Source organism: Aphelocoma coerulescens, chromosome 27, assembly GCF_041296385.1.
Source record: "Aphelocoma coerulescens isolate FSJ_1873_10779 chromosome 27, UR_Acoe_1.0, whole genome shotgun sequence".
Lineage (NCBI taxonomy): Eukaryota > Metazoa > Chordata > Aves > Passeriformes > Corvidae > Aphelocoma > Aphelocoma coerulescens.
In genome coordinates this window covers 5,131,792-5,157,452 of record NC_091040.1, presented here as the reverse complement: position 1 = coordinate 5,157,452, position 25,661 = coordinate 5,131,792, and the positions used below count along the sequence as shown (strand labels likewise).

The 25,661-nt window shown below is 54.6% G+C and overlaps 1 protein-coding gene across 1 annotated transcript; it reads left to right on the top strand.

Moving 5' to 3' along the window:
- Window positions 1-89: 89 nt before the first annotated feature.
- On the top strand, window positions 90-21,881 carry EFTUD2 (elongation factor Tu GTP binding domain containing 2). The gene is made up of 28 exons (XM_068996484.1): window positions 90-176; window positions 355-460; window positions 1,200-1,365; window positions 1,791-1,869; window positions 3,947-4,022; window positions 4,549-4,614; window positions 4,867-4,902; window positions 5,708-5,798; window positions 6,657-6,739; window positions 7,215-7,381; window positions 8,404-8,528; window positions 10,106-10,169; window positions 10,518-10,608; window positions 11,413-11,548; window positions 11,838-11,965; window positions 12,990-13,183; window positions 13,321-13,432; window positions 13,662-13,802; window positions 14,246-14,347; window positions 14,858-14,940; window positions 16,603-16,689; window positions 16,946-17,072; window positions 17,539-17,626; window positions 17,974-18,092; window positions 18,493-18,587; window positions 19,341-19,494; window positions 20,424-20,531; window positions 21,086-21,881. Exons 2-28 carry the CDS (start codon window positions 356-358, stop codon window positions 21,179-21,181), a joined length of 2,919 nt encoding a protein of 972 aa, XP_068852585.1. The 5' UTR covers window positions 90-176; window position 355; the 3' UTR covers window positions 21,182-21,881.
- Window positions 21,882-25,661: the final 3,780 nt, after the last annotated feature.

The following is a 25,661-nucleotide window of genomic DNA, read 5'->3' as shown; positions in this document are numbered from 1 at the left end:
CGGGACGATCCGGAACCGGCCCCGACCCGGCCCGGACCCACCCGGTGCTTCTCCAGTGGGCACGGCGCTGCCGGAGCGCGCGGGACGTTCTGTCGCGACAGGCGGCGTGGGCAGCCCGGGGGCCTTCGGCAGCGGCGGCGCCGGCGAGAGCAGCGGCGGGAGCGGGGCCGGGGCAGGTGAGGGAGAGCGGGGCCGGGCCGGGGCTTCGGGCAGGGCCGGGGCTGTGGCCGGGGTCTGGGCGTCGGGGCAGGGCCGGGCCGGGCCCCCCGGTGCGGCGCGGCCGCGGCCCCTGAAGGAGTTCGGTCAGCGGCCCGCGGTGTCTGCGCTCCCACCGACCCTCTTCCCGCCCCCCAGCATGGACACCGACCTGTACGACGAGTTTGGGAACTACATCGGGCCCGAGCTGGACTCGGACGATGATGACGACGAGCTGGGCCGAGAGTCCAAAGACCTGGACGAGGTGAGTGGGGTGGAGGGGAGGAGGGGCAGCGACCCCCGGAGCCGGCGGGGCTCGTCCTGGCCGGAGCCTGAGCGGGGACGGGCCCGCGGCTGCTCCTGCCCCGTGCGGGGTCCGGTGAGACCGGGCAGTGCTGGCGTCTGAATGCCGCGGGTCGGAGTGGGTTTGGTGTTTAAAGAATTGACAAAATCCGTTCCTGGGGGAAAGGGAATGATAGAGGTCCTGCTGGAATCGCGGTGGGGACTGGGAGCTCCTGCGGCTCGGGCTGTGTTCGGCTGGTTTTGGTGTCAGTCCCATGGAGGGTCCGTGTCCCTTCGGGAGCCCCTCAGGAGGGAGCTGAGGCTGCAGCAGGGAGCCGGATCCTCGCGGGGGGAGGCAGAGCAAGAGCCCACGGCCACCAGGGAACGGGAGGAGGACGGGGGGAGCAGAGGGGCTGCCCCAGGGGGGAAACGAGGGAGCCCCTTCCCATGTGCTGCTGGTCGGTGTGGGGTGGGGCTGTGTTACCCGGCTGTAGCTGTTGTGTTGTGCTGTGTGAGTTGCTGCCTGTGCCGGTGTCCCTGCAAGCCCAGGGGCTGTTACTGATCCAGGTGCTTTGGGAAGAGCCATGCTGCTCGTCCAGGAGCTGCTCCCAGGGCACCTCTGTGGATGCTGAGGCTGCACTGGGGGTCCCTCGCTCAGGGGTGACCCCAGGGCTGTCCCCTTGGGTGGCTCTGCAGCAGCTGAGGGTGAGCCTTGGTTGCAGCTGGAGGATGATGATGATGACGATGACATGGGGGAGCACGACGAGGAGCACCCCGGGATGGAGGTGGTGCTGCACGAGGACAAGAAGTACTACCCCACAGCAGAGGAGGTCTATGGGCCTGAGGTGGAGACCATCGTGCAGGAGGAGGACACACAGCCACTCACTGGTGAGTGTGGAGGGAGGAGAAGGCTCTTAATAGATCCTTGGAAAGAGGAAATAATATTCCCTTCCTTCCTGCCCCTTTGGAGTCCCCTCGTAGCCTCAGGAACTCTTTGCCTGATGTGTGCAGATTTAGGCACTTGTGATTTTTGCAAATCCAAACAAATGTGTTTTTGGAAGAACAGGGATCAGCAGAGACTGGGAAGCTGTTTAAGGAAAAAGTAACTGCATTAAAGTCATCTCCTTTGACCCCTCTACACTGGAATGATTCAGCTGGAAGGGCCCTGCAGTGACCATCTCATGCAGCTGAGAGAAGCTGTCAGCTGGAAAATCGAGGGGTTGTCAGCAAAACTCCCCATTCCTGGGGGCCACTCCTGACCCTGCTGGTTAGGGGGCTCTGGGAACAGTTTTTTGTTCTTTCTCTTGTTTCAGAGCCCATTATCAAACCTGTGAAAACCAAGAAGTTCTCCCTGATGGAGCAGACGCTGCCGGTCACTGTCTATGAAATGGAGTGAGTGTGGGGCTGGGGGAGGCAGATCTGGGGGCTTTGGCTTGGTGTCTTACTGACCCCAGCACAGACCTGAGAGCAGCCAATTCCCAGGTTCTGAACCCAAAACAAGAGGAAGTGCAGGACAAACCATCTCACCGACATTTTCCCTCCCCACCAGCAGCACAGGGCAGGGTTGGACACAAAAGGAGACTCTCACCTCAGGGGCTGAGATAAAGCTCCATAGCAACAGCTTGTGGCTCAGGAAACATTCTTGGAAAGGTTTGGAATGGAAGGGACCTTAAAACCCATCCAATCCCACCCCTGCCATGGGCAGGGACACCTTCCACTATCCCAGGTTGCTCCAAGCCCCGTCCAACCTGGCCTTGGACACTGGCAGGGATGGGGCAGCCACAGCTTCTCTGGCCAACCTGTTAAATATTCACATGGTCAGTGTGTAGCACACATCATATTGGGACATTTTGGGTTGATCCCAGTCTCAGATTAGGTCCCATCTGTTCCAGTTTCCACTGGGAATTTTTATGCTGCTGGGTGAGTGCAGAGTGCTGTGCAGTCAGCAGGACACTGCAGCTCTGCTGCCTGGGTGTGTTAGTTTTGTCCCAAAGCAGCTTATTGGACACCAGGGCTGGGAGAAAACCTCCTGGAAAAATTTCCAAATGCATTAAAAATTGGAGATGTAATATCTCACATGAGTTTTCTATGGAATAAATACCATCATTTGCTTTTTCTGTTAAAAGTCTGATGTTGTGGTGGGCGGAGGGTCCGTGTCCCTGTGTGTGTGTGTGGTGTCTCTCTTTGGCATGAGCAGATGGAACTGTGGGAGTCTCCTTGGGCTCATCTCTCCACTCACCACTTCATGGCCAGTCAGGGCTTTTCCCAGTTTTAAATGTTCATCTCCAGGTGTGGATCCCAGGACCAGGTGTGGCTGAGCAGCAGGTCCCTGGTGGTGAGCAGTCCCTGTGCCTGGCACCCAGCAGCCTCGTGTTTTCCAGAGGGGACAGGATGTTCCTGGAGCTGCTGTTCAGTCAGGGGTCCCTCAGCTGCCTGGAGGGGTTCAGCAGAGCTGGAGCAGAGCCCAAGAGCTGCTGGGGCTGGTTTTTCTCAGCCCTTGCTTTGGCTCAGTCGCTGACCTGGGCTCTGCATTATCCACCCCTTCCCTGATCCCTGTGTGCTCTGCTCATTCCATTTGTAATTAATTCCTTTTCCTCCTGTTTGTTGATACAAATGGTTAGCATGGGGCCAAGAGAAATTCCTTGTGGGATATAGCCAGAAACCTGCAAGCTTGGTATTGATTTCCCATTTAGCCTTATTTTCAGACCAATTAGGAAGGTTTTAATCGGGGTTAGTATTGATTGCTGTATTTTTTAGCTCTTAATCAAAACATTTGACATTAAGAAGTCTATTGCATCAGTGAAAATTTAATCTGTTTAAAAAGGAGATCATTTGACAGCACTTACTCTCTGCAAGCCTCTGGCAGTGGCTGCATGTTTTATAGCTTCCCATTATTTTTTAGGGGTGGTAATTTAGGATCTCAATTATCTTTTGGCCAGCATCCATCCAGAAGTGACCAGCTCATCATTACCCAGCTCAGCTGCTAATTTGAAAAAGACTTAATTCCTTGAGTCCCTGGAATGTCACTGTATTAAGACTCGAACATCAGAATTAATGGTCTGAGGAGCCCGTGGCTGCTTTCAAAGCTCCATGGGGTGCTTGTTATCCAGTACCACAGTTTACCTGCCTGCCTGCCATGGTTTCAGTGGAAGTGCTTCATCATCTGAGAACATGGATGTGACTTTTGCTCCAGTACTGACTAGAAGAGAAGAAAAATATTCAATAATATTCCATTGCTGGCAGCTTTACCAGCTCCGTATCCTCCCACCCACTGCCATCTGTCTGGGACTCCAACTCTCTTGTCCTCCCCATCTGGAAAGTGGGATTCTTCCTCCGCAGGGCATTGGCAGGATAAAAGTTTGGCGAGGATTCAGGGGGCACCTTGGATAGAAAATGTAGCTGAAGCGGCACCTGCTTTTCTTAGACACAGCAGAAGCCTCCAACAGTCTTTTGTGTTTTGTTGCTGCAGTTTCCTGGCAGATCTGATGGACAACTCGGAGCTGATCCGGAATGTGACTCTGTGTGGGCACCTTCACCATGGCAAGGTACTGGGAATATCCAAAGTACAGGAGTGGTGATGGTGACCTCTCTGTTTGCTTTGCCAGCCCTCCTGGCCCCTGGTTCTCTGCAGCAGCACCTTCTGCTCCTCCTGCTCATGCACTTATTTATAGAATCCAAGGATGGATGGGGTTGGAAGGACCTTAAAGCCCATCCAGTCCCACCCCCTGCCATGGGCAGGGACACCTTCCGCTATCCCAGGATGCTCCAAGCCCTGTCCAGCCTGGCCTGGGACACTGCCAGGGATCCAGGGGCAGCCACAGCTGCTCTGGGCATCCTGTGCCAGGGCCTGCCCACCCTCACAGGGAGGAATTTCTTGTCCTCCTCCAGCTGAAGGCCATTCCCCCTTGTCCTGGCACTGCATTTCCCTGTGAAATGTGTAGATTTTTTTGTGGGTTGAATTTGTAGGTTTTGCAGTATCCTGCTCAGCGTGCTCTGTGCTGCTGCTGGAGGGATGGGGCTGTGTTTGTGTCTGTCTGAAGGGAGGCTCCTCCTGTCTCTGCTCTTTTCCAGACGTGTTTTGTTGACTGCCTGATAGAACAGACGCACCCGGAAATCCGGAAGCGCTACGACCAGGATGTGAGTGAGCTCCTGGGGTATTCCTGCCCTGGGGAACACGGGGTGGCTTTTACACCCTGAGGGAGGGTGACTGTGCATGGGGACAAGGTGGTTCAGTGACTGGAATGTAGGATTGGCAAGCCAGAGCTCAGTCCTAATTCTGCTTCTGTCACTTACTTGTCACCTTAGTGATGTGTCAGAGTTACTGTGTCCTGCCTCAGACTGAGTGTCTGATACCAAAATGTGAGACTGATTTTTGTTTTGCCTTTGCAGCTCTGCTACACTGATATATTGTTCACAGAGCAGGAGGTGAGTGGTCCTGTAGTGATTTTATCCAGTTGTCTCATGCTTTACTCACAGTTGCTGTAGGCAGTTTCCTCATCCATTTTAACGCCTTTCTGTGCCTTCCACATTTTGGTTATTTTTTTTATCAGTAAAACAATCTGCTCCTCTTGTTTGCCTCAGGAAGACTCCTGATCTAGCTTCCTTCCCTCATCTCCATGTATGATTTTATAACCTGTGTAATGTTAAATCTACAGCAGAGTCACCCCAGTCTGGGGGTAATTCTTACTTTCTTTGAGAGAAAGAGGAGGAAGGGGTTTGCAGCAGTGGTAGATGAGGAAAAAAACCTATTTCAAAATAAATACATTTCTCTTTGTTTTCTTCAGCTCTGACTCCATGTGGTTGGGCATGAGTGGGAATGTTATTTTGTGTCGTGACCAGAACAATTCTTTGAAACACTTTTTTTTCCTCTTCTTAAAGCTCTACTTTATACTGTGTGATCAACTCTTGTGCTTTGAGGTGTAACTGGGTGCCAGCAGAGGGTGAAAGCACAAACAAACACCCACAGTCTGTCTTGGGTATTGCCTGTAGTACCTCCTCAGCTGAAGTCAGATGTGGAGGGTGCAGTGGTGGCTCACCAGTCTGACCAGTACGGATGGGAGAGCTGGGCACTTCAGTGATCTGAGGTTATTACTCTCTTCCAGGATGTCCTGGATGGATGTTTACTTCTTTTCACCTTTCTGATTTTTCCTTGATCGTCTTCTGCATCTGTACATAGTGGTCCTTTTATTTGTTCTTTCTTTACCTGTATTCCTGGTTTCCTGTGTTTCAGAGGGGGGTGGGGATCAAGAGCACCCCAGTGACGATTGTTCTGCCGGACACCAAAGGAAAGTCTTTCCTCTTCAACATCATTGACACTCCAGGTGATTGTGCAATCCTGAAAATCCTGCTCTGGGAAGCACTTAGCTTTGTTCTGTACTTTTTATAGCTGATCCCAGCCTAGTCCTGAGCCTTCACCTGAGTTCATTCCTGTGAAGTCACTTCCAGCAGTACTGACCCATAATGCCCCAGGATGGTTTTGGTGAAGGGACCTTAAAGTCTGTCTAGTTCCAAGCCCCTGCCATGAGCAGGGAGAAGTCAGGCTTCTGTTTGTGATTAGCTGGCTTAAGTGAGGGCTGGTGAGGCTGAAGAGGTGTTTCACTCAAGCAGCACAGGTAGAATTTCCCAGGTATTGCCATGTGCAGGGGGACCCTGCTTTGCTCAAATGCTGTTGCCCCACAGTGAGACTCAGCAAGTTCCTCAGGCCTCTGACAGGCTCCTGTGGAGGGAACATAATCACAGATCAGCTTGTAAGAAACTTTAGGAAAGAGGGTCTTGGGACACATCTGCTGAGCTTCAGCTCAGGATGAGGGAAGTAAGAGCGCAGGAGGAGGCTGGGGGGAGAAGCATCTGTTGTCTTTGAGAAGAAATCTTCCTCCTTTTCCCAAAGTACTTGCACAGAGCTGTGGGGAAAACAGTCACAAATGTGAGGAAAAGTGCCTGTTTAACACATTGTTGTGTGCATCCTCAAAAAATAGCATTAGAGCTGAAGCTGAATCCCCATGGGGAGCTCTGGCAGCTGCTCCCAGGTCCCTGCCTCAGGAGGAGCCATCTCCCTTCTGCCTCTCTGGCTACCAGCAGCCAGAGGCATCTGCAGAGCCCCACAGCTTCCCACCCTGTGTGCTGCTGCTGCACCAGGGCTCACTGTGCTTCTCACTGCCCACCTTTGTGTGGTTTTGAAGGTCACGTGAACTTTTCTGACGAGGTGACAGCCGGCCTTCGCATCTCGGATGGCGTCGTGCTCTTCATCGACGCGGCCGAGGGGGTGAGTGCCACCTTCTCCTGGGGGTCACATCCCTCCCTCTGGAGTCTTTGCTCCTGCCTTGGCACGAAGGCCTGGGATGGGTTCTGCTTTCTGGGGTGAAGGGTTTTTGGAGGACGGTTTGGGAAGTGAGGGTGTTTTCCGTCCAAACAGGCAGCCAAGCCTCTGGCTGCCGTGCCCAGGCTGATTGATGCTGTGGCCCGTAGGCTGATTGTCTGACTTGTGTGCATCTCCATCCCCGTGATACCTACAACTGAGCAGGTTATTTATATCAGAGATGTCCACAGGGTTGGATTCAAGGAATTTGGTTGGGTTGGCACTTATTTCTGAATTTCGGGAGAATTAACTGATTGCTGGTTGCTGAGCTGGGGCTTTTCTGTAGCCTGGCAGCAGAATAAGGGTCACTGGTTGCCTCTCACGCCCCAGAGAGCATTTTGTGGAGGCTTTCCTGGGGCTCTGAGCTCGCTGTTCCCTGCAGGTGATGCTGAACACGGAGAGGCTGATCAAGCACGCGGTGCAGGAGAGGCTGGCAGTGACTGTGTGCATCAACAAGATCGACAGACTCATCCTGGAGCTGAAACTGCCCCCCACAGATGCTTATTACAAACTCAGACACATCGTAGATGAAGTTAATGGGCTGATCAGGTGAGGGTGCTCGGGGTGATGCATTGTTAATCTTGCTGTCCCTGTGCCATGGCTCTCTCTGAGCCCTGCATGTGCCTGAAAACTCATCAGTTTGTCTCTTGATATGTTCAATCATAGAAAATGGGCCAGGAAGAACCACTGGAAGTTCATCTCAGCCAATACATTGAATTAAGCAGGACTGGCTCTTCCTGCCAAGCTCCAGGGGATTTCATTTCCCCCACCCCATTTCACTTTTCCTTTATTAAAAAGCAGGGAAAGTGGGCATATGACCAGAGCAGGGAATTTGTGCTCCCAAATGTCTCAAGTACACTGAAATTATCCAGGTTGTATCCCAAATTGGAGGTTGAGATGTCTCAAAGTTCCTAAATACTTGCTACAAAACTAAAAGAGGATTTGCTGTCCCAACTCCTAAACAAGGATTATGATACTGACACAGTCAAATCTTTTGCCAGCCCTGCTCAGGGAAGGGAGGGACATCTTGGTAGCCATGCATGGTTTCTGTGGGTTCTTCTGCATCCAGGGATTTTTTGACAGCATTCTGCCCTTCAAGTGTGTGTGGATTTGCACACAAGCTCCCTGGCATGTCTCTGTTCAGTGTGTGCTGGCATCAGGCAGCTTGGGAGCAGGGTAATTCACCCTGCCTAGCACGGCTGTGAGCTCATTAAACCTGTTTTGATTAAATCCTATCCCTGTATTATTTTTTCCCTTACTTGGTTGACCAACTTGGCTGCTTTTTCATGGGAAGAAAAATTCTCCCAGATAAAAAAATCTGAAGTGTTTGTGCTGGTAATTTTTTAGTTCTAGGATCTTTAAATCTTTGCACATTAATGCTTTGAAGTTTATAGGCAGAAAATGTTCCTGACCCTGAGATTCTGATGGCAAGCAAGCTGCAGCCTGTTTAAAGATGCTTTTTGGCAATGCAGGCTCCTTGCCTGTCACATACTGCTGTTGGGTGTGGGAAGTGGGTTGAAGTGTCTTCTTTGGTTCATAACATTGATTTGGTTTTATTTTTCTCCTCTCAGCATGTATTCCACCGACGAGAACCTCGTGCTGTCTCCCCTTCTGGGGAACGTGTGCTTCTCCAGCTCTCAGTACAGCATCTGCTTCACACTGGGGTCTTTTGCAAAGATTTATGCAGACACATATGGTGAGGATTAGCCAGAAACCTGATGCACTTCAACATCTCATTCCCCAACCTTTCTTGTGGAGGTTTTCGAAGCAGTTCAGCTTCCTCTGCACACGGCCAGTGTTTGTGTTCCGGAGTTGTTGGGAGTTGAGTGGTGCTGCAGAGCTGAGCCTCGGGGGTTAAAAAGCAAAACCACAGTTTTAGCAAGATATTTTCTCCTGATAAATGTTTCTCGAGTCAGAAGCCAAGATTTTACACATACCCTAAGCAGGAATAACAAGCAGTTGAAGGCAGGTGTGTGTTGTGCTTTGCCTCCTTAGCAGCAGCTCAGGAGTGAAGCAGTTAAGCTCTCCCTGCCTTTTCCCAAAAGTCCGAGACTCAGCTGCAGCTGGGCACAAGCTTGGCCCACAAGGTTTTGCACTCTTGCCCTCTTTCTTTTTTAAGAAACTGTCTTCTTCTGGCTTGGATTTAATTTTCTGCTCCCCAGGTGCCCACTCAAGGCAATCTGCTGCGTGTAGCAGCAGGCTCTGTGCTGGCATTAGCAGCTGCACAGCCCAGGTTTTTGAAGTCCCCCACTGGGGAATTTGGGGATCTGTAGGAGCCATGAGCAGGGGAAGAAGGAGGTTGTAAAGCAGCTGGGCCAGCTCTTGCAGAGAACTTGGCCTGAGGGAGGATGAAGTTGTAGAGGTCAGGGACTGATGGTGTCAAGACTGTCACATGTCCTGAGAGTTGGGAGCAGTAAATGAACTCCCTGGGTGTCACAGCGTTAACTCAGAGCTGCTGGGGTGAGACCCCCTCCTTGAGGGGGCTGAGGACAGCACAGTTGGCAGGAGATGCCAACCAGGTGGGGCAGGCAGGAGCTGAGTTCTTGGAGTTGGGAATACTGGATTCTGGTCACCAGGGACTGTGTGGGCAGCCACCACACATCAGCTAACAGGAGTTAGAGCAGCTTAAGTGTCCAGACTGCAGCCACCAGGAAATCCCTTGTGTTTACACATCTGCCCACAGCAAAAGCTTGTTTGGAACCTGCTGTAGGTTCTCACCCTGTCCTGGTATTTGTAAATTCAGTGTGACAGCCAGCATTGCACTGGACCTTCAGCACTGGATGTTTGGCTGTGTGCTTCCTGAGAAAGAGAAAGGAACCTGGAGATGTTCAGCAGGGCAGAAAATGCTGGTGCTGAGCCTGCAGGGCCGAGGGGTGGAGGCTGTTCCAGCACCTTGGCACTGCAGCAGCAGTCACAGCATTCCCATTTGGAAGTGCAGCAGATGTAGATGTAGCTGGGCTCCTGCAGCACTCCTCAGCTCTGACCCCGTGGGTAGCAGAGAACTGGAGTGTTCCTGGGAAGCCAGTCTGTGTTCTGCAGTGTCCCTGGGCTGCTGGGGACATCCCCAGTGGACTCTTTCTGCTCATCTCTGCCTGGTCTCCCCAGGACAGCATTTAATCTTTCACTCAGAACTGGGACGAGGCATTCATTCATCAGCATCAGTTCATTAAATTGAATCCTCAGGCTTGTTTTAAAAGCCAAAAAATAAAGATTTCTAAGCTAACAGAAATGCAGTGACATCTGAGAGACTTTTTCATTTGCTCTTTCCTTTAGGAGACATCAATTACCAGGAGTTCGCGAAGCGGCTTTGGGGCGACATCTACTTCAACCCGAAGACGTAAGAATCCTCTTCAAATGTCTGTTGCTTTATTCCTGGGGTTTTCCCTCCTTTCCCTGTAAAATGTGGACTAGATGACCATCCCAGGGTCACTCCTGATCCTATGATCCTGTGGGAATCATAGGGAAGGGTTGAGTCAGGCCTCCTGCCTGGTGTGAATCTGCATGGTCCTCCTGAATCGCGCAAGCAGGAGCAGAGAGGCTCATCTGGAGTAAGTCTGGCCCACGTGTCCCTGACAGCTTTGCAGGGGATGGGGAGGGAGCAGAGGAGGAGCTGGGAGGAGCAGAAGCTGTGTAGGGGTGCTGGCAGGTTGCAGTTCTTGCTCCTCACCTCTCTGGTCTCCAACAGCCGCAAGTTCACCAAAAAGGCCCCGACGAGCAGTTCCCAGCGCAGCTTTGTGGAGTTCATTCTGGAGCCCCTGTACAAGATCTTGGCTCAGGTCTGTGGTGGGTCATTCTCCCTCCCACAGCTTCAGGCAGGAGCAGCTGGGGCTGGGCACTGGGAGGTGGCTGGTGGGTCTGGTGTCTGTGGGACTCTCCTGTCCCGATCTGCACAGGGTGGGCTTAGAGCAATAGTTATTTCTTGCAAATGCAGCCCCGTATTTGCAGTGAATAGAACAGTCCTTGCTCTTCCTTATGTGCTCTGAAAGCAGCCAAGTGACAGTGCTTGGACTTGGAGCAAAGACTTGGAGCACAAGTGGGATGAGGAGGAACTGGGGCAGCTCAGCCTGGAGGAAAGAAGGCTCGGGGGGACCTTGTTGCTTTCTACAACTCCCTGACAGGAGGGGGCAGCCAGGGGCGGGTCGGGCTCTGCTCCCAGGGAACAGGGACATTACAAGAGGAAATAGCCTCAGGTTGTGCAGGGGAGGTTTAGATTGGAGATTAGAGAAAATTTCTTCCCCCAAAGGCTTGTCCAGTCCTGGCACAGCTGCCCAGGGCAGTGGTGGAGTCATCATGCCTGGAGGGATTTAAAAGCCATGTGGATGTGGCACTTGGGGACTAACATGGGTTTGTGGTGGCCTTGGCAGTGCTGGGGGAATGATTGGCCTCGATGATCTTAGAGAGCTTTTCCAGCCTTAATGAGTCCATGGTTCTATGATTTGATCCATCTGGCTCTCGTGTGAGCTCTAAAGCAGTGCAAGTGCAGAGCCCTGAGGGTGGTGGCTGGTGTGTGATGCTGCACTGGGGAACTACTGACAGGGACCCCCACAGTGAACCTGAGAGTGGAACTTGTTGTCTTGCAGGTGGTGGGGGACGTGGACACGACCCTGCCCAGGACTCTGGATGAGCTTGGCATCCACCTGACCAAGGAGGAATTGAAACTGAACATCCGGCCCCTCCTGCGGCTCGTCTGCAAGAAGTTCTTTGGGGAGTTCACAGGTAAAAGCTGTTTGTCTTCCCCTTCAGAATCCTCCTTACGTCCCCAATACCTCACACCAAGAGTCAAGGGTTATATTTTGGCCAAGGAGTGCTAACTTGCACAGATCCTGCTCAGCTTCCCAAATCTAAACTATGAGGCCACTTGCCCCTAGGACAGCCTGTGACACTGCTCACCTCTCCCCTGCTGCTGTGTGTGCTGCAGTCACCCTGGCTTTGCCTTGTGTTTATGGAGTCCGTTTCTTTCCTCCACACTGGTTAACCTTTTCCTCACCAAGTGTTCCTGTTGCAGGCTTTGTGGACATGTGTGTGCAGCACATCCCCTCCCCGAAGGTGGGGGCCAAGACAAAAATCGAGCACACCTACACCGGCGGCGTGGACTCCGACCTGGGGGAGGCCATGAGCGAGTGTGACCCTGACGTAAGGAGCCTCCTGTGTTGACTCTGAGTGTGCACAACCAAGGCAAACAGGCCCTGCTCCCCCTGTCCTGCCAGGGCAGCTGCCTCCCAGCCAGCCATCTGCACAGATTTGACTTGCAGCACTCTGAAACCTCTCATCCAACACTGGAACAAATCTCTTTGCTCCAAGGAGCTTCAGCTGCCTGCCAGGGCAGCCCTGGAGAGAGGGAATTGTTTCACAGTGTTCAGAGAGGAACAGGACTAGGTCAGGACTCCAGAGCATGTGGGAGCTGCAGGGTGGTTTTGTGTCCTTTTGCAGTCTTTTTGTCCCTTTTCCTTGAAGTTTGATTCTCTCTCCAAACTCTAAAAAACTGCATGGTGCTGATAAAAATAACCCTGTGTTAGTTAGTCAGCACCTTTCCTCTCCCAGCCCTGCAAACCCTTCCTCCTCCAACAGCTTGCACTGAGCTGTCATTCAGAGTTGTCTGGAGCCACCAACGCTGGCAGCTGAGTGAGGAATTTGCCTGCGACTTTTGCTCTGATGTCTGCAGAGAAAATTAAATATCTTTTTTTAATGAGTTGTGATTATCCACATAAAACTCCACAGTGGTGACTGTCACCACATCACCAGTGTGAAATGACCTTGTGGCACTGGAAGCTGTGATCTGGGGGGGCTCAGGTGCTTTGCCCTGAGTAGGTTTGCAGGCCAGCAGGTGACATTTCTCCTCATGGCTTTGTCCCAACCACTATTTGCTGCTCTACAAGAACAAGGACAGAAGCTCCAGAAGAGTCCACCACGGTCATTCCAGGGCTTTCCGTACAGGGCAAGGAGATGTAGGGCTTCAAGTGCCAGGAACTAAAGGACTTGGCAAATCAAAACCATTATTTCTAAATTCCAGCCCATTAATCCCTTATCCACAAATCGTAGAATATTCTGGGTTGGAAGAGGTCCACAAGGATCATCAGAGTCCAGTCCTGCCAGGTCTGTGTCAGTTTCTTGACTGTGTTTTGAAAGAGGCTCATTTCTCTCTCTGTGTCACGGGAAGGGTCCCTTGATGTGTCACACAACCAAAATGTACAGCACTGATGATGGTGTCCAGTTCCACGCCTTTGGCAGGGTGCTCAGTGGCACCATCCATGCTGGGCAGCCTGTGAAGGTCCTTGGGGAAAACTACACCCTGGAAGATGAGGAGGATTCCCAGATCTGCACCGTTGGACGCCTCTGGATCTCAGTTGCAAGGTACGGGAAGCTCTGGCAAGGTGCTCATTGGGAGAGGAGTCAGCTGAGGGACTGGGAGGGAGGGAGAGCTGCCAGGGAGAGGGAGGAGGAGGGCACTGGAAGGTCTGAGGCTGCAGTGGTGCTCTCCTACCTTTCAGGTATCACATTGAGGTGAACAGGGTTCCTGCTGGCAACTGGGTGCTGATCGAGGGCGTGGACCAGCCCATAGTGAAGACAGCGACGGTGACGGAGCCTCGGGGCAATGAGGAGGTACCGTGCCTGGCTGGCATTGCTCAGCCTTCCAGGGGGGCAAGTGATGGGCTACATCCCAAAATCTCCCCTGGTGGGAGCTGGTGGGGTTAAAGAATCCCTGTCTGCCATGGTGCCAGGGCACAAGAGCCACTGAGGGAGAGAGAAGAGCTTCACATGCAGTGTGCTGTGTCTTACCCTGAGGACATAAAGGGATGCAGTTTCAGCTCTTTGTCCTCTCTGGTTGCAGGCTCAGATCTTCCGTCCCTTGAAGTTCAACACCACGTCTGTTATCAAAATCGCTGTGGAGCCAGTGAACCCCTCAGAGCTGCCCAAAATGCTCGATGGTCTCCGCAAAGTCAACAAGAGCTACCCCTCACTTACAACCAAGGTACTGCTGGGGGCACTTGGATTAGATGATTCCCAGAGGTCCCTTCCAGCCTTAACTGTTCTGTGATTCTGTGTGCGTGGGTGTTTCCAGCCTGTGCTGGGGGCAGCCTCTGGGCTGAGCTTCAAAATAATCAGTTTTTTACTATAGGTTATGTTTGTTGTGGGTCTTTTCGTGCTGTTTCAGTTGATCTCATAAATTATGTAGAAATAGCAGAGAAGTGTAAATCCAGCAGAAAAACACCCACCCTGCTGTGCCAGGGAAGCAGCTTTCTGCAGAGCCCAGCAGCACTTCCTGCTGGAAGAGGCTCTGGGAGCTTTCCTTGGGGTGTTCTGACTCCAACAAGTGTATTTAAGGCTGATCCCTCCTCAGGCTCGAGTAGGAGCCCGGCAGGCAGGAGCTGTGAGCTGGGGGGCTGCCAGCTGAATCCCTCTCTTGTCTTCCAGGTGGAAGAGTCTGGGGAGCATGTGATCCTGGGAACAGGAGAGCTGTACCTGGACTGTGTGATGCATGATCTGCGGAAGATGTATTCCGAGATTGACATCAAGGTGAGGGAATGAGAGAGGGGTTTTCCCACTGGAAACCCTGGACAGGGTTTTGTTTCCCTGTCTCAGAACGATGAGAAAATGAACCTGCCTGAACATACAGCATGGATTTTGTCATGTTCCTGTAAAAGTAATAAAAAAAAAGCTGTTAGGGTGTAAAAGGGCCTCTTAGAGCCTCACTGTGACACCAGTGGGACTGAGAGACTGCACACTGCCTCAGAGAGGAGTTTTCCATATTCCAGCCTTTCCCTGTGCTTCAGCCATTGCCTGGCTAGCATCAAATAAATAAATTTAGCAGAATTTTTCATACCTGGAATTGGATTTAAATTCTCCTGTCTCATTTGAATGAAGGAATTAGTGAAGCTGCCTGTGCAGTCTCAGTGCTTCATACACGACACTGATTAAAACACTGCCAGCTGAACTGGTTTTTCCTTGTAGGTGTTCTGAGGTTTCAAACAGTCTTTTTACAAACAAAAGAATACTGGAAACCTTACAAACCTTTTGTTCTTGTAGGTGGCTGATCCAGTGGTGACATTCTGTGAGACAGTGGTGGAAACATCCTCCCTGAAGTGCTTTGCTGAGACACCCAACAAGAAGTAAGGGCCCCTGGGCAAGCTGGGCATGGGAGGGGGCAGAGGGAGGGTCTGTCCCATCCAGGGGGGCTGTTCCCACTGGCTGTTGTCCTCACAAGTGGCACATGCCCAAGCAAGCGGTGTCCCATTGACCTGAACTCCTCAGGAACACACCAGAGTCCCAGGGATGTTCCTGTGCTGTGTAGGAGCTCTGAGAATGGAGGGAATAAACAGATCCACATCCTCCTTTTTACCAAAGTGTCACACCTCAGCAGTTGTGAGAGCTGTTCTGGGATCCTGGGGCAGGTGCCAAAGGGCCCAGTGCTGCCTTCAGTAAATCCCCAAACAATTTCATGAGCCAAAGCTCTTCTCTTATCCATACACAATCTTGGATTTGTTCTTCCTGGTGATGCCCTGGAGTCTTTCAGCTGCTCTCATCTCCTTCCTCCAACACCTCACAGTACATGTGGTTGAAAGAGGGAGTCCTGGGAGGGAGCATGGAGGAGATCTCTGTGCACAGGATTGTTGTCATACCTGAATTTTCAGAGAAATCATGATCTGCTGACATTGGCTCTCCTGTGTTCCCCTGTGGTTTCTGGTTCTTCTTACCTTCCTTTATTCTGAGACAATCTCGCCATGTTTGGCATTTCCTTATTTCTGGGAACAGAGAGGTTCCAGTCTTCATGGAATCACAGGATGGTTTGGGTTGGAAGCAACCTCAAAGACCATCCAGTTCCAACCCCTGCTGTGGGCAGGGACAGCTTCCACCAGACCAGGTTGTTCCCAGTCTTAGGTCAGGCTTTGATGTTCTGGGCACATGGAATGACCTGTGCTGGGGGTGGGTTTCAGGTGTTGGAGGGTTCTCTGAGGCAGCATCTGGTGTGTCAGACACAGCCCCCAGAGGCACTTTGCCTGGCCCTGGGCTCCCTCCTGCAGCCATGGGCAGGGGCTGGACGTGGGACAGGAGGGCTGGAGCCAGGCTGTCCCTCAGCTGGCTCCTTCTGGGGCTGAACAGGCTTTGGAGAGCAGCTGTTGAGCACTTGGGCTGTGTTCACAAGAACACAGGAACAGCAATGGGTGCAGGTGGCTTCATCAACCCAACTGTGTCCAGGCTGGGTGCAGTTAGAGAGTCACAGAATGGTGGAGTTATTAAGGTTGGAAAAGACCCTAAATGAAGTCCAGCTGTCAAGCCAGCACCACCATCATGTTCACCACTAAACCATGTCTACAAGTGCCACATCCACGTGTTTTTTGAACAGTTCCAGGGATGATGACTCCACCACTGCCCTGGGCAGTCTATGCCAGGCCTTTGCAACCTCTTCTGTGTAGAAATTTTCCCTAATATCTCACCCAAATCTTCTCTGGCTCAACTTGAGGCCGCTTCCTCTCATCCTGTCCCTGTTCCCTGGCAGCAGAGCCCAACCCCCCCCCGGCTGCCCCCTCCTGTCAGGGAGTTGTGCAGAGCCACAAGGTCCCCCCTGAGCCTCCTTTGCTCCAGGCTGAGCCCCTTTCCCAGCTCCCTCAGCCCCTCCTGGTGCTCCGGCCCCTTCCCAGCTCCGTTCCCTTCCCTGGACACGCTCCAGCCCCTCAATGTCTTTCTTGGCAGTGCAGGGCTGCCAGTCCCTGAGGTCTTCCCAGTAACTCCCATTTCCCTCACTGTGGCTGGTCGTGGCTGTCTCTCCTCAGGAACAAGATCACAATGATTGCTGAGCCCCTGGAGAAGGGACTGGCAGAGGACATTGAGAACGAAGTGGTGCAGATCACATGGAACAGGTATGAGTGATCTGGGAGAGCAGGAATCCAGCCAAAAGTAAATAACTGGGGAAAAAGGGAATGCTGGGATCTGCAGGGTGCACAGTATCAGGCAGCAGCCTCTAGGCAGAGATCCTGGTCTGGTTTTCGTGCCAGCCAGTCCCTGAGCATCCCTGGCTGGGACTGTTTTGTGCCTGAAGGGAACAGGGCTGTAAATACGTCCTGACTGCAGGTTGGATTCTTGTTCCTAAAGCTTCTTCCCTTTCTCTCCTGTCAGAAAGAAGCTGGGTGAATTCTTCCAGACCAAATACGACTGGGATTTGCTGGCTGCCCGTTCCATCTGGGCCTTTGGACCAGATGCCACTGGCCCAAACATCCTGGTAGATGACACCCTGCCCTCAGAGGTGAGGAGTGGGGGCCACTCTTCAGTGAGACCTTCGTTCTGTGGTGCCAGGAGGTGCCCACTTCTCCCAGAACTTTCAGCAAGGCCCTGGTGCCTTGGGGTGTTCATTGTTTGCCACAGCTCAGACCTGCTGCACTTTCCCCACGATGATCCTACACTGGTTACCAGGTCACCTGTTATTTTTCAGGTGTTGCTGTTTGGGCCAATGTCCTCAAATTGCCAAAATTTGCAACTAATGGCCCTGCCTTTCAGGATCACCAAAACATTGACTCTTAATTTATAGTGCTCTAGAAATTACATAATGCTGATGCTCTGGAGCTGTGAGAGGGAGGAGTGGACATTGGGGGCACACGGGGACATTGCTGCTCTTTTGGAAACTGGCTTTTAAACACTGGGTAATTTGTGTTAGTAGCTGTGATGAGGTGTGGTCTCTGAAGCTGTCTGTCTGTCTGTCTGTCTCTCTCTAGGTGGACAAGTCTCTGCTGGGCTCGGTGAAGGACAGCATCGTGCAGGGCTTCCAGTGGGGGACCAGGGAAGGGCCCCTCTGTGATGAATGTAAGTGGGACCTATGGGGAAATTGAGATAATGAGATCTTGATTGAATTCTTCCATCTCTAAGCAGTCAGGTGTTCCAGGCTGGGCAGGGTTTGGAGCAGCCTGGTCTAGTGGAAGGTGTCCCTGCCTGTGGCAAGGAGTTGGACTAGATCAGCTTCAAGGCTCCTTCCAACCCGAATCATTCCGTGATTCTCTGATATGCAGGGTTATGATGTGGTCATGCTTTCCCTGCTGGAATTAAATTTAGGAGAACTGCTGGTGGCTCTGGGCATTTGGGCATCTGGGGATGTGGTTGGTGCTGGCAGAGACGTCCCCTGGGGTCACTGGCTGTCATTTCTCCCTTTGCAGTGATCCGCAACGTGAAGTTCAAGATCCTGGACGCGGTGATTGCTCAGGAGCCCTTGCACCGGGGTGGAGGGCAGATCATCCCCACAGCCCGCAGGGTTGTGTACTCTGCCTTCCTCATGGTGAGGGTTTGCTGTGTGCTGGGCTGGTCCCCACGGATCTGCCCCGGGATGTGGGTTCACACTGACTCATTCACCCATGAGTGTCCCCAGCGCCCTTGTGGGCTGGCACACGAGTCCTACAGGCAGTCACGTTCCAGCCTGGATGGAAACTGGTGTTCTTCTGCTTGCTCTTCCCTTCTTGCTCCTTCTGGGCTTGCTGGCAAGGGTGGGCATGGGCGGGAGGGAGGCATGTGACTCATGGCCCGAGGGAAAAAAACGTCCTTCCAGTGTTTGTGATGTTGGTTTGGGCAGCCATGGGGCAGCAGGATCCCTGTAATCCCATCGGGCACTGGGTTTGACCAGAGAACTTGAGCTGTGCCGGTGCTGGTGCTCAGTGGCTCGTGTCCCTGTCCCCTCACAGGCCACCCCTCGCCTGATGGAGCCCTACTACTTCGTGGAGGTGCAGGCCCCTGCTGACTGTGTGTCTGCCGTGTACACGGTGCTGGCCCGGCGCAGGTGAGCCGCTCCCGCTGCCAGCAGTGGGGGTTTGCAAAGCAGCAGCGTTGGCATCTGGGCTGTTGGAGAATTCCACAGTCCTGGCACTGGTGCAGAGGGTGAAGTCTGCATGAAGTGACAGCTGGAAGCTTCCTGACTGATCCTGGCCCTGAGCAGTGCGGGGAGGGATGTTCGGGATCACGCACAGCCTTTGGGTTGTGCCTGGTTCTTCCTGAGTGTCAGAGAGGAGAAGGTACAAAGGGATGTGCTCAGACCTGGGGCCCCAGCACAGGAAGGACTTGGGCCTCCTCCAGTGGCTCCAGAGGAGGCTGGGAAGATGCTCAGGGGGCTGGAGTGACTTCCCTATAAAAACGGGTAGGGAGATCTGGGGTGGTTCAGCCTGGAGAAGAGAAGGCTCCAGTGAGACCTTAGAGCCCCTTCCAGTGCCTAAAGGGGCTCCAGAAGAGCTGGATAAGGGCCTGGAGTGCCAGGGGAAGGGGGTATGGCTTCCCACTTCCAGAGGGCAGGGTTAGATGGAATACTGGGGAGAAATTCTTCCCTGTGAGGGTGGGGGTGCCCAGAGAAGCTGTGGCTGCCCCTGGATCCCTGGAAGTGTTCAAGGCCAGGTTGGATGGAGCTTGGAGCACCCTGGGATAGGGGAAGGTGTCCCTGCCCACGGTAGAGGGGATGGAACTGTGTGGGGTTCAAGGTCCCTTCCCATCCAGCCCATTCCATGACTGTGACACAAAGACCAATCCTTTGACACGTTTGCAGAGGCCACGTGACGCAGGATGCTCCGATCCCAGGCTCTCCGCTCTACACCATCAAAGCCTTCATCCCAGCCATTGATTCCTTTGGGTTTGAGACAGATTTGAGGACCCACACGCAGGGACAAGCCTTCTCTCTCTCTGTCTTCCACCACTGGCAGGTGAGTCTGTGCCCTGGGGAGGTGGGGAAGAAGGACAGGTAGGATCAGGCACCAGGTAGGTGCTCTCAGTGCCACAGCTCCCACAGGGCAGGAAAGCTCTGGAGAACATCCTCAAAGGATCTTGGGGAGGCTTTGTGCACCAGCTGTTCCACATCTGCCAGGGCTTTGTTCCAAGTCCCATCACTCCCAGTCCTAGTGAGGGAGCCCTGAAAGCTGCTGCTGGCTGAATGTCAGGACCCTGCAGTGCCTGGGGAGAGCACATCCCCCTTGGGAGGAGGGAACCTGTTTGGGTCCACTTCATGCTCTGCAGCCTGGGCAGCAGAAGTCTTGGTGTGGGGCTCAGACTCACTGATCTGCCTTAGGAAGTTTGGTCTGTGCCACTCTTCAGCTTTGCCTCTCAGAGGTGGTGTTTTAAACCTGCAGGAAACAAAGTTTGGGACAAAATACTGTTCTCTGGCCACTTCTGTGTCTGGGGCAGATCAGGTCCTGTGGGAGCCACAGCTGTGAGGTGCACAGTGATTTGGGGTACAGCTTCATGAGAGCAGCAGCTGCAGTCTTAGCCCTGGCCTAAAGGTTGATACGTCAAAGCCCAAGGCTCAGCTCTGAAACAATAAGCATGCCTGGTTTGTGGAGGGGGTTATGCTGACCAGGACTTGCATGAATTGTTCTGTTAGGATGTGTTTAGGGGTCTTACAGTACTCCCTGGGGAAGGTGGGACATGTCTTTGGCTCGAGTTTTCAGCACTATATCAGTGACTTCTCACGGGCACAATCACCAGCGGTGACATGAGTTTGTGTGTGCCAGGAGAGCAGACGGGGTGTTGGGGTGTCTGTGGGGCCCAGGGGTGTTTCCTGTTGCAGCTGGGGTCTCCAGGAGGTTGAGCCAGCCCCAACATTGCGCTCACATCCTGACCTTGTGTTTCATTTCAGATTGTGCCTGGTGACCCCTTGGACAAGAGCATCGTCATCCGGCCGCTGGAGCCGCAGCCAGCCCCACACCTGGCCAGGGAGTTCATGATCAAGACCAGGCGTAGGAAGGTAAGTCTGGGACAAATCCCTGTAGTGTCCCTCTGTCCCAGCAGCTGAGCTCTTGCAGTGTTTTCCCTCAGGTGTGCCACGTCCCCTCTGTGTTCCCAGAGTGGTCTGGTGTCCTTTGTGCCCCAGGACTTGCCCGTGCTGCCTGTCAGAGCCTGTCGGTGCCATCAGTGACTCCAGCCAAAAACAGGATCCTGTGGCCTCTGCTGAGCCACGCTCCCTCCCCAGCCCCTCTGACCCCTCAGTGGCCTGGTGTAGCCCCCTTGTCCAGCAGAAACAGCAGGAACTGGTTTCTGTGCTGGTTCAGTGAGCTGGGCTGAGGGGCTCCCAGGGCTGCAGAGGGAATCAAGCTTCCCCTGTGGGAGGGCAGTGAGCTGGTAAATGTGCTCAGCAGCAGAAACCACGTTTGCAGGTTCCTGAGGGTTGTTAGATGCCCTCAAGCTGCGGAGAAGCACCTCGTGCCTTTATTGGAGGGCAGGGAGACCCAGGGTCTCTTCAGTGGGCTCTCTGGGCAGTGGCTGTATGGGGAATAACCCTGGCTTTGTGTTACCCTGCAGGGCCTGAGTGAGGACGTGAGCATCAGCAAGTTCTTCGACGACCCCATGTTGCTGGAACTGGCCAAGCAAGATGTCGTTCTCAACTACCCCATGTGAACCTGCTGCCCTGGCACGGGGGCTGACCCGAGCCCTGGCTGGCACCTGCCAGTCCTTCCCCATCCCTGCTCACCCAGCTCTGGCTCCTGGAGGCTCAGGGCAGGCAGGGAGCTGCTCCTCAGGTTGCTCTTCCATGGCTGTAGGAGTCTCCCTGGGCATTCATGGACCAGCTGTGGGCATTCTCCATACAGGGAGCAGCCCAGACCCAGAGCCCTGATCGTTTCTGTATTGTTCAGTCTCCAGCTGCTGTTGCCTCCAGCGAGGTTTTCCCTTTGGATAGGCTCCTCCAGCACACAGAGCTGAGCAGTGTGAATATGGATTCCTGAGGACTGGGCCTCAACTGTGTCAAGCATTTCAGGGAGCTGAGAAAGGGGGTTTGGTGGGGGGGATGCTGGGGGGCATTGCTTCTACCAACCTCCCCAGGAGGAGAGATGAGTGTGGCTTTCACCTTTTTGTACCCCTTTTTTTGAACCCTTGTAAACATTTAGTACAAACTTCCAGGCTTGGCTTAGTCTGATGGTGCCCAGACATGGCAGTGCTGGGGGAGGCTCTGCTTTCCCAGTGCTTCCAGTACGCACTGTCCTGATTTCCCACATCCTCAGCCCCAGTTGCCCCTGGCCTCAGCACTGTCCCAGTCCCAGGGACTCATGTCTCCTGGCTATCCCACTCCTGTGGTAATGAACGCACCAGCCAGCCCAGGCCTATTTTTTTCCTTTCTCACTCAATCTTGCAGAGTTTTCAGGGGTTTCATCAGCTGCTCATCCTCTGAAAGGTTTGTGGTGGTCCCTCTCATCTCCCCTGCTCTGTCTGTCTCTCTGAACTCTGCCCCAGTTCAGTCCCAAGTACGTGCTGTGGAACCAGGGCTGATTTACATCTCCTGGGGGCATTTCCTGCCCTCCCTGTCCCCTGGCTGCCCCCAGCCTGAGCTGGCCTGGCACTGCCCCCATGCTGCCGTGACGAGTTTGGCCCTGGCAGCCTCGTTCATCCCAGAGACACCACTGGGAACCTGTCCCAGAGCATCCCTGCACTTGGAGGGGCTTGAGATGGCCCTGGGGCACCAGCACATGGAGAGCAGCAGGTAAAGCCAAGGACAACCTCCTCCCCTCCCTCCCAAAACCTGCCAGCTGCTGGTGGAAACTGGGGGCACTGGGCTGACATAAGCACAGGGGATAGGAAGCATCCACGGGACAGCACATCCAGCCATCCCACCGTGTGCTGGGTGGCTGCGGAAACTGGATGTTGTGGGGCATAATTCAGGGCCAGTGAGTGGAGCATCAAAACCTCGGAAGGGAAGGATTTCCTGTCAGCAGACAACAGGCATTGCCCCCCAGGCCATGCTGCTGCCCCACCCCGTTGCCCAGCAGGAGGGAGCCGGGGCTCCAGCCCTATCACCCGGCTCAGCCTTTCCTGCCGGGGGAGTCCCCCTCACTTCCCACATCCGCCCTGGCACCACGGCCTCACCGATGGTGTGTTCCCCCTCTGTCCTGGGGGAGAGTGGGGCTCAATCCTGGCTTGATGCAAGCAGAATACAGCCCTGGAGCCCCCATGGCCTCGCTGGGGGTCACCTCCCAGTACAGCCCAGCACCAAACTGGGCCCCAGGGACCGGGCCAGGCGTCTGCTGGAGCAAAGCCTGGATTGCCCCCGCCAGGGCTGCGGCGGGATCAGTGTCCGGGGCTGGCGGTGCTCGGTGCTGCTCTGCACGTCCCGGGGCTCGGGGATGGCCCCTGGCTCCGGAGCCAAGAGCTGCTCGGGGCGGGTTTGTCCCAGGAAGAGGACATCCATCATCGCAGCCTCGGGCTTTGCAGGGCTGGATAACGGGGCCGGACGGGGCCCTGGGGACACCCGCGGATGGGCATCGATGCCGGTCGCACCTGGAGAGCAGAACCCCGAGGCTGCGATGCCCAGTGGGTCCCTGCGGGTCCGAGCATCTTCCCTGCCGTCATCCCGGGAGAGGGCGGCGGGACGCGGCCGGGCAGGCGTGGGAAGGAGCCGGTTCCCACGCAGGCTGTGACCCGCGGCGGGGCCGGGCAGCCGCGGACCTGGCCCCGCGCACGCGAGCTGGGATTTTCCGCGGAAACGGCTCTGCCCTGGGAATGGGGGCTGTGCGGCTGGACCCTGCCCCCAGCCCCTGCCATGCGGCTGGAATTTCCCCACACAAAGGATCTGTGCGGGTGTAGGATGTCCCAAGAGCTGTGCCTGCCCGGGCCGTGGCGCAGGTAAACTGAGGCACGTGGAATCACGCACTGGGGCACCGGGGGCTCCATCCTTGGCATGAGTGGGTCAGGGCTCAGCTCTGGGACACACCCCGGGGGATGTGCCCCCACCCTCAGCGGGGCTATCAGCAATGAGTGACCCTGTGTTGGCCCGCCCAGTTGTCCCTGTTTGTCCCCATCCCAGGGACTTGGGAGGTCCCACAGGACATGGCACCTTGAGCAGCCATTTCCCTGTGGGATGAGCCCCCAGCCTGCGCTGTGTCCCTGTCTCCATCCTGCTCCTGGGACCCTGACAGCCGTCCTGCTTCTACTGTCCTCATGCCTGTCTGGCTCCCAGTGCCTCCACCCTGCTCCTGGTGCCCTTGTCCACAGCCCCGTTCCCCCTGTCCCCACCTGTTCCCTGTGTCCTTGTGCGTGTCCTGCTCCTGATCCCCCATCCCACCCTGCTTTGGTTTCCTTGTCTCCACCCACCCCAGTCCCTATCCTGCTTCTCAATGTCCCTATTCCCACCCTGCTCCTGCTCTCCTCATTCCCATCCTGCTCCCATTGTCCCCATCACCCATTCTGCTCCCAGTGCCTCCATAATTTTCCTACTCCAATGTCCCAATCCCCTTCCAGTGTCCCCTTCTTGGTCCCATTCCCCCATCCTGCCCCTGCTGTTCATCCTGTTTCCACTGTCCCCATCACTGTCCTGCTCCCTGTGTCCCTGACCTCATCCTGCTTGCCCATGTCCCTGTCCTGCTTCCGATTTCCCCATCCCACCCTTCTCCTGTCCCTACACTGCTCCCAACGTCCCTGGTTTCCACCCTGCTCCTGATATCCCCATCCTCATCCTGCTCCTGGTGTACCTGTCCTGCTGCCCATGTCCCTGGTCCCATCCTGCTCCCAGTGTCCTCATCCCTGCCCAGCTTCTGATACCCCATCTCCACCCTGTTCTTGGTGTCCCTTGTCCCCACCCTGCCCCTGTCCTGTGCTCCATATCCCTGTTCCCACCCTGTTCCTGATGCCCCCATTCCCATTCTGCTCCAGATGCCCCCATCCCTGCACCTGTCCCAGTGCCCCCATCCTGCTCCTGGTGTCCCTGTCCATAGCCCTGCTTGCACTGTCCCCATTCTTGTCTTGATCCCCATGTGCCTGTACCCATCCTGCGCCCTGTGTCCTTGTCCCTGACTTGCTTCTGATTCCCCCATCTCAGCCTGCTCCCAATGTCCCTGGTCCCCACCCTGCTCCTGATCTCCTCATCCCCATCCTGCTCCTGGTGTCCCTGTCCCCTTCCTGTCCTGCTCTCCATGTCTCTGTCCCTATCCTCCTTCCTGTGTCCTCATTCCCCTTCTGCTCCTGGTGCCCCAATCCCACCCTGCCCCACTCCCTGTCCAGCTCCCTATGTCCCTGTCCTCATCCTGCTCCTGCTCTCCCCATCCCCATCTTGCTCCCAGTGTCCCCATCACCCATTTTGCTCCCAGTGCCTCCATATTTGTTCTGCTCTCTATGTCCTCATCCCCCTCCCAGCATCTTTGTCCCCTTCTTGCTTCCATTGCCTTCATCCTGCTCCTGGTGTCCATCCACAGCCCTGTTCCCACTGTCCCCATCACTGTCCTGCTCCATGTGTCCTCGTCCCTGTCCTGCTCCTGATGCCCCCATTCCTCCATTTTGGTCTCCACACCCCCACCCTGCCCCAGTCCCTGTCCACCTCCCTATGTCCCTGTCCTCACCCTGCTCCTGATGCCCCCCATCTGCACCCTGCTTGTGGTGTCCCTGTCCACAGCCCTGCTCCAGTGTTCCTTCCTATTCTAGTCCTGCTCCCCATGTTCTGTCCTGCTCCGTGTCCTTGTCCCTATCGCCACGCTGCTGCTGTCCCCATGCTGACCCTGCTCCGTGTCCTTTCCCTATCCCTTGTTGTGTCCCCATGCTGACCCCGCTCTGTGTCCTTGTCCATATTCCCCCATCCTGACCCCGCTCTGTGTCGTTGTCCCTGTCAGGAAAATCCACAAATGCCAGAGGTTTATGTCCAAAAAGGAGACAGAGAAGTCCTTGAACTTTATTCGAATAAAGGGAGAGAGGCCACTGGGGCACACACCCGCGGGCTTTTCTCTCTCGAGGTTTCTGAGGGCACGGCCTCCCTTTTATCCTAACTCCCGGCCGCACGTTGCCCTCTTCCTTTCCCCATCGGCTGAGGTACCAGGCAGGTACAGCCTTCCCGAGCCGCCTACCACAGATCCCGCCTTGAACCTACTGTTTTACCCCAAAGCTCAGAGGTTCGGGCTCG

Bases quoted from the DNA above. Each gene is read 5' to 3' on its own strand.
- EFTUD2 (XM_068996484.1), top strand. From the start codon at position 356: ATGGACACCGACCTGTACGACGAGTTTGGGAACTACATCGGGCCCGAG. The intron at 461-1,199 runs GTGAGTGGGGTG...CCTTGGTTGCAG, and splicing joins AGTCCAAAGACCTGGACGAG to CTGGAGGATGATGATGATGA. The intron at 14,941-16,602 runs GTAAGGGCCCCT...GTCTCTCCTCAG, and splicing joins GCTGAGACACCCAACAAGAA to GAACAAGATCACAATGATTG.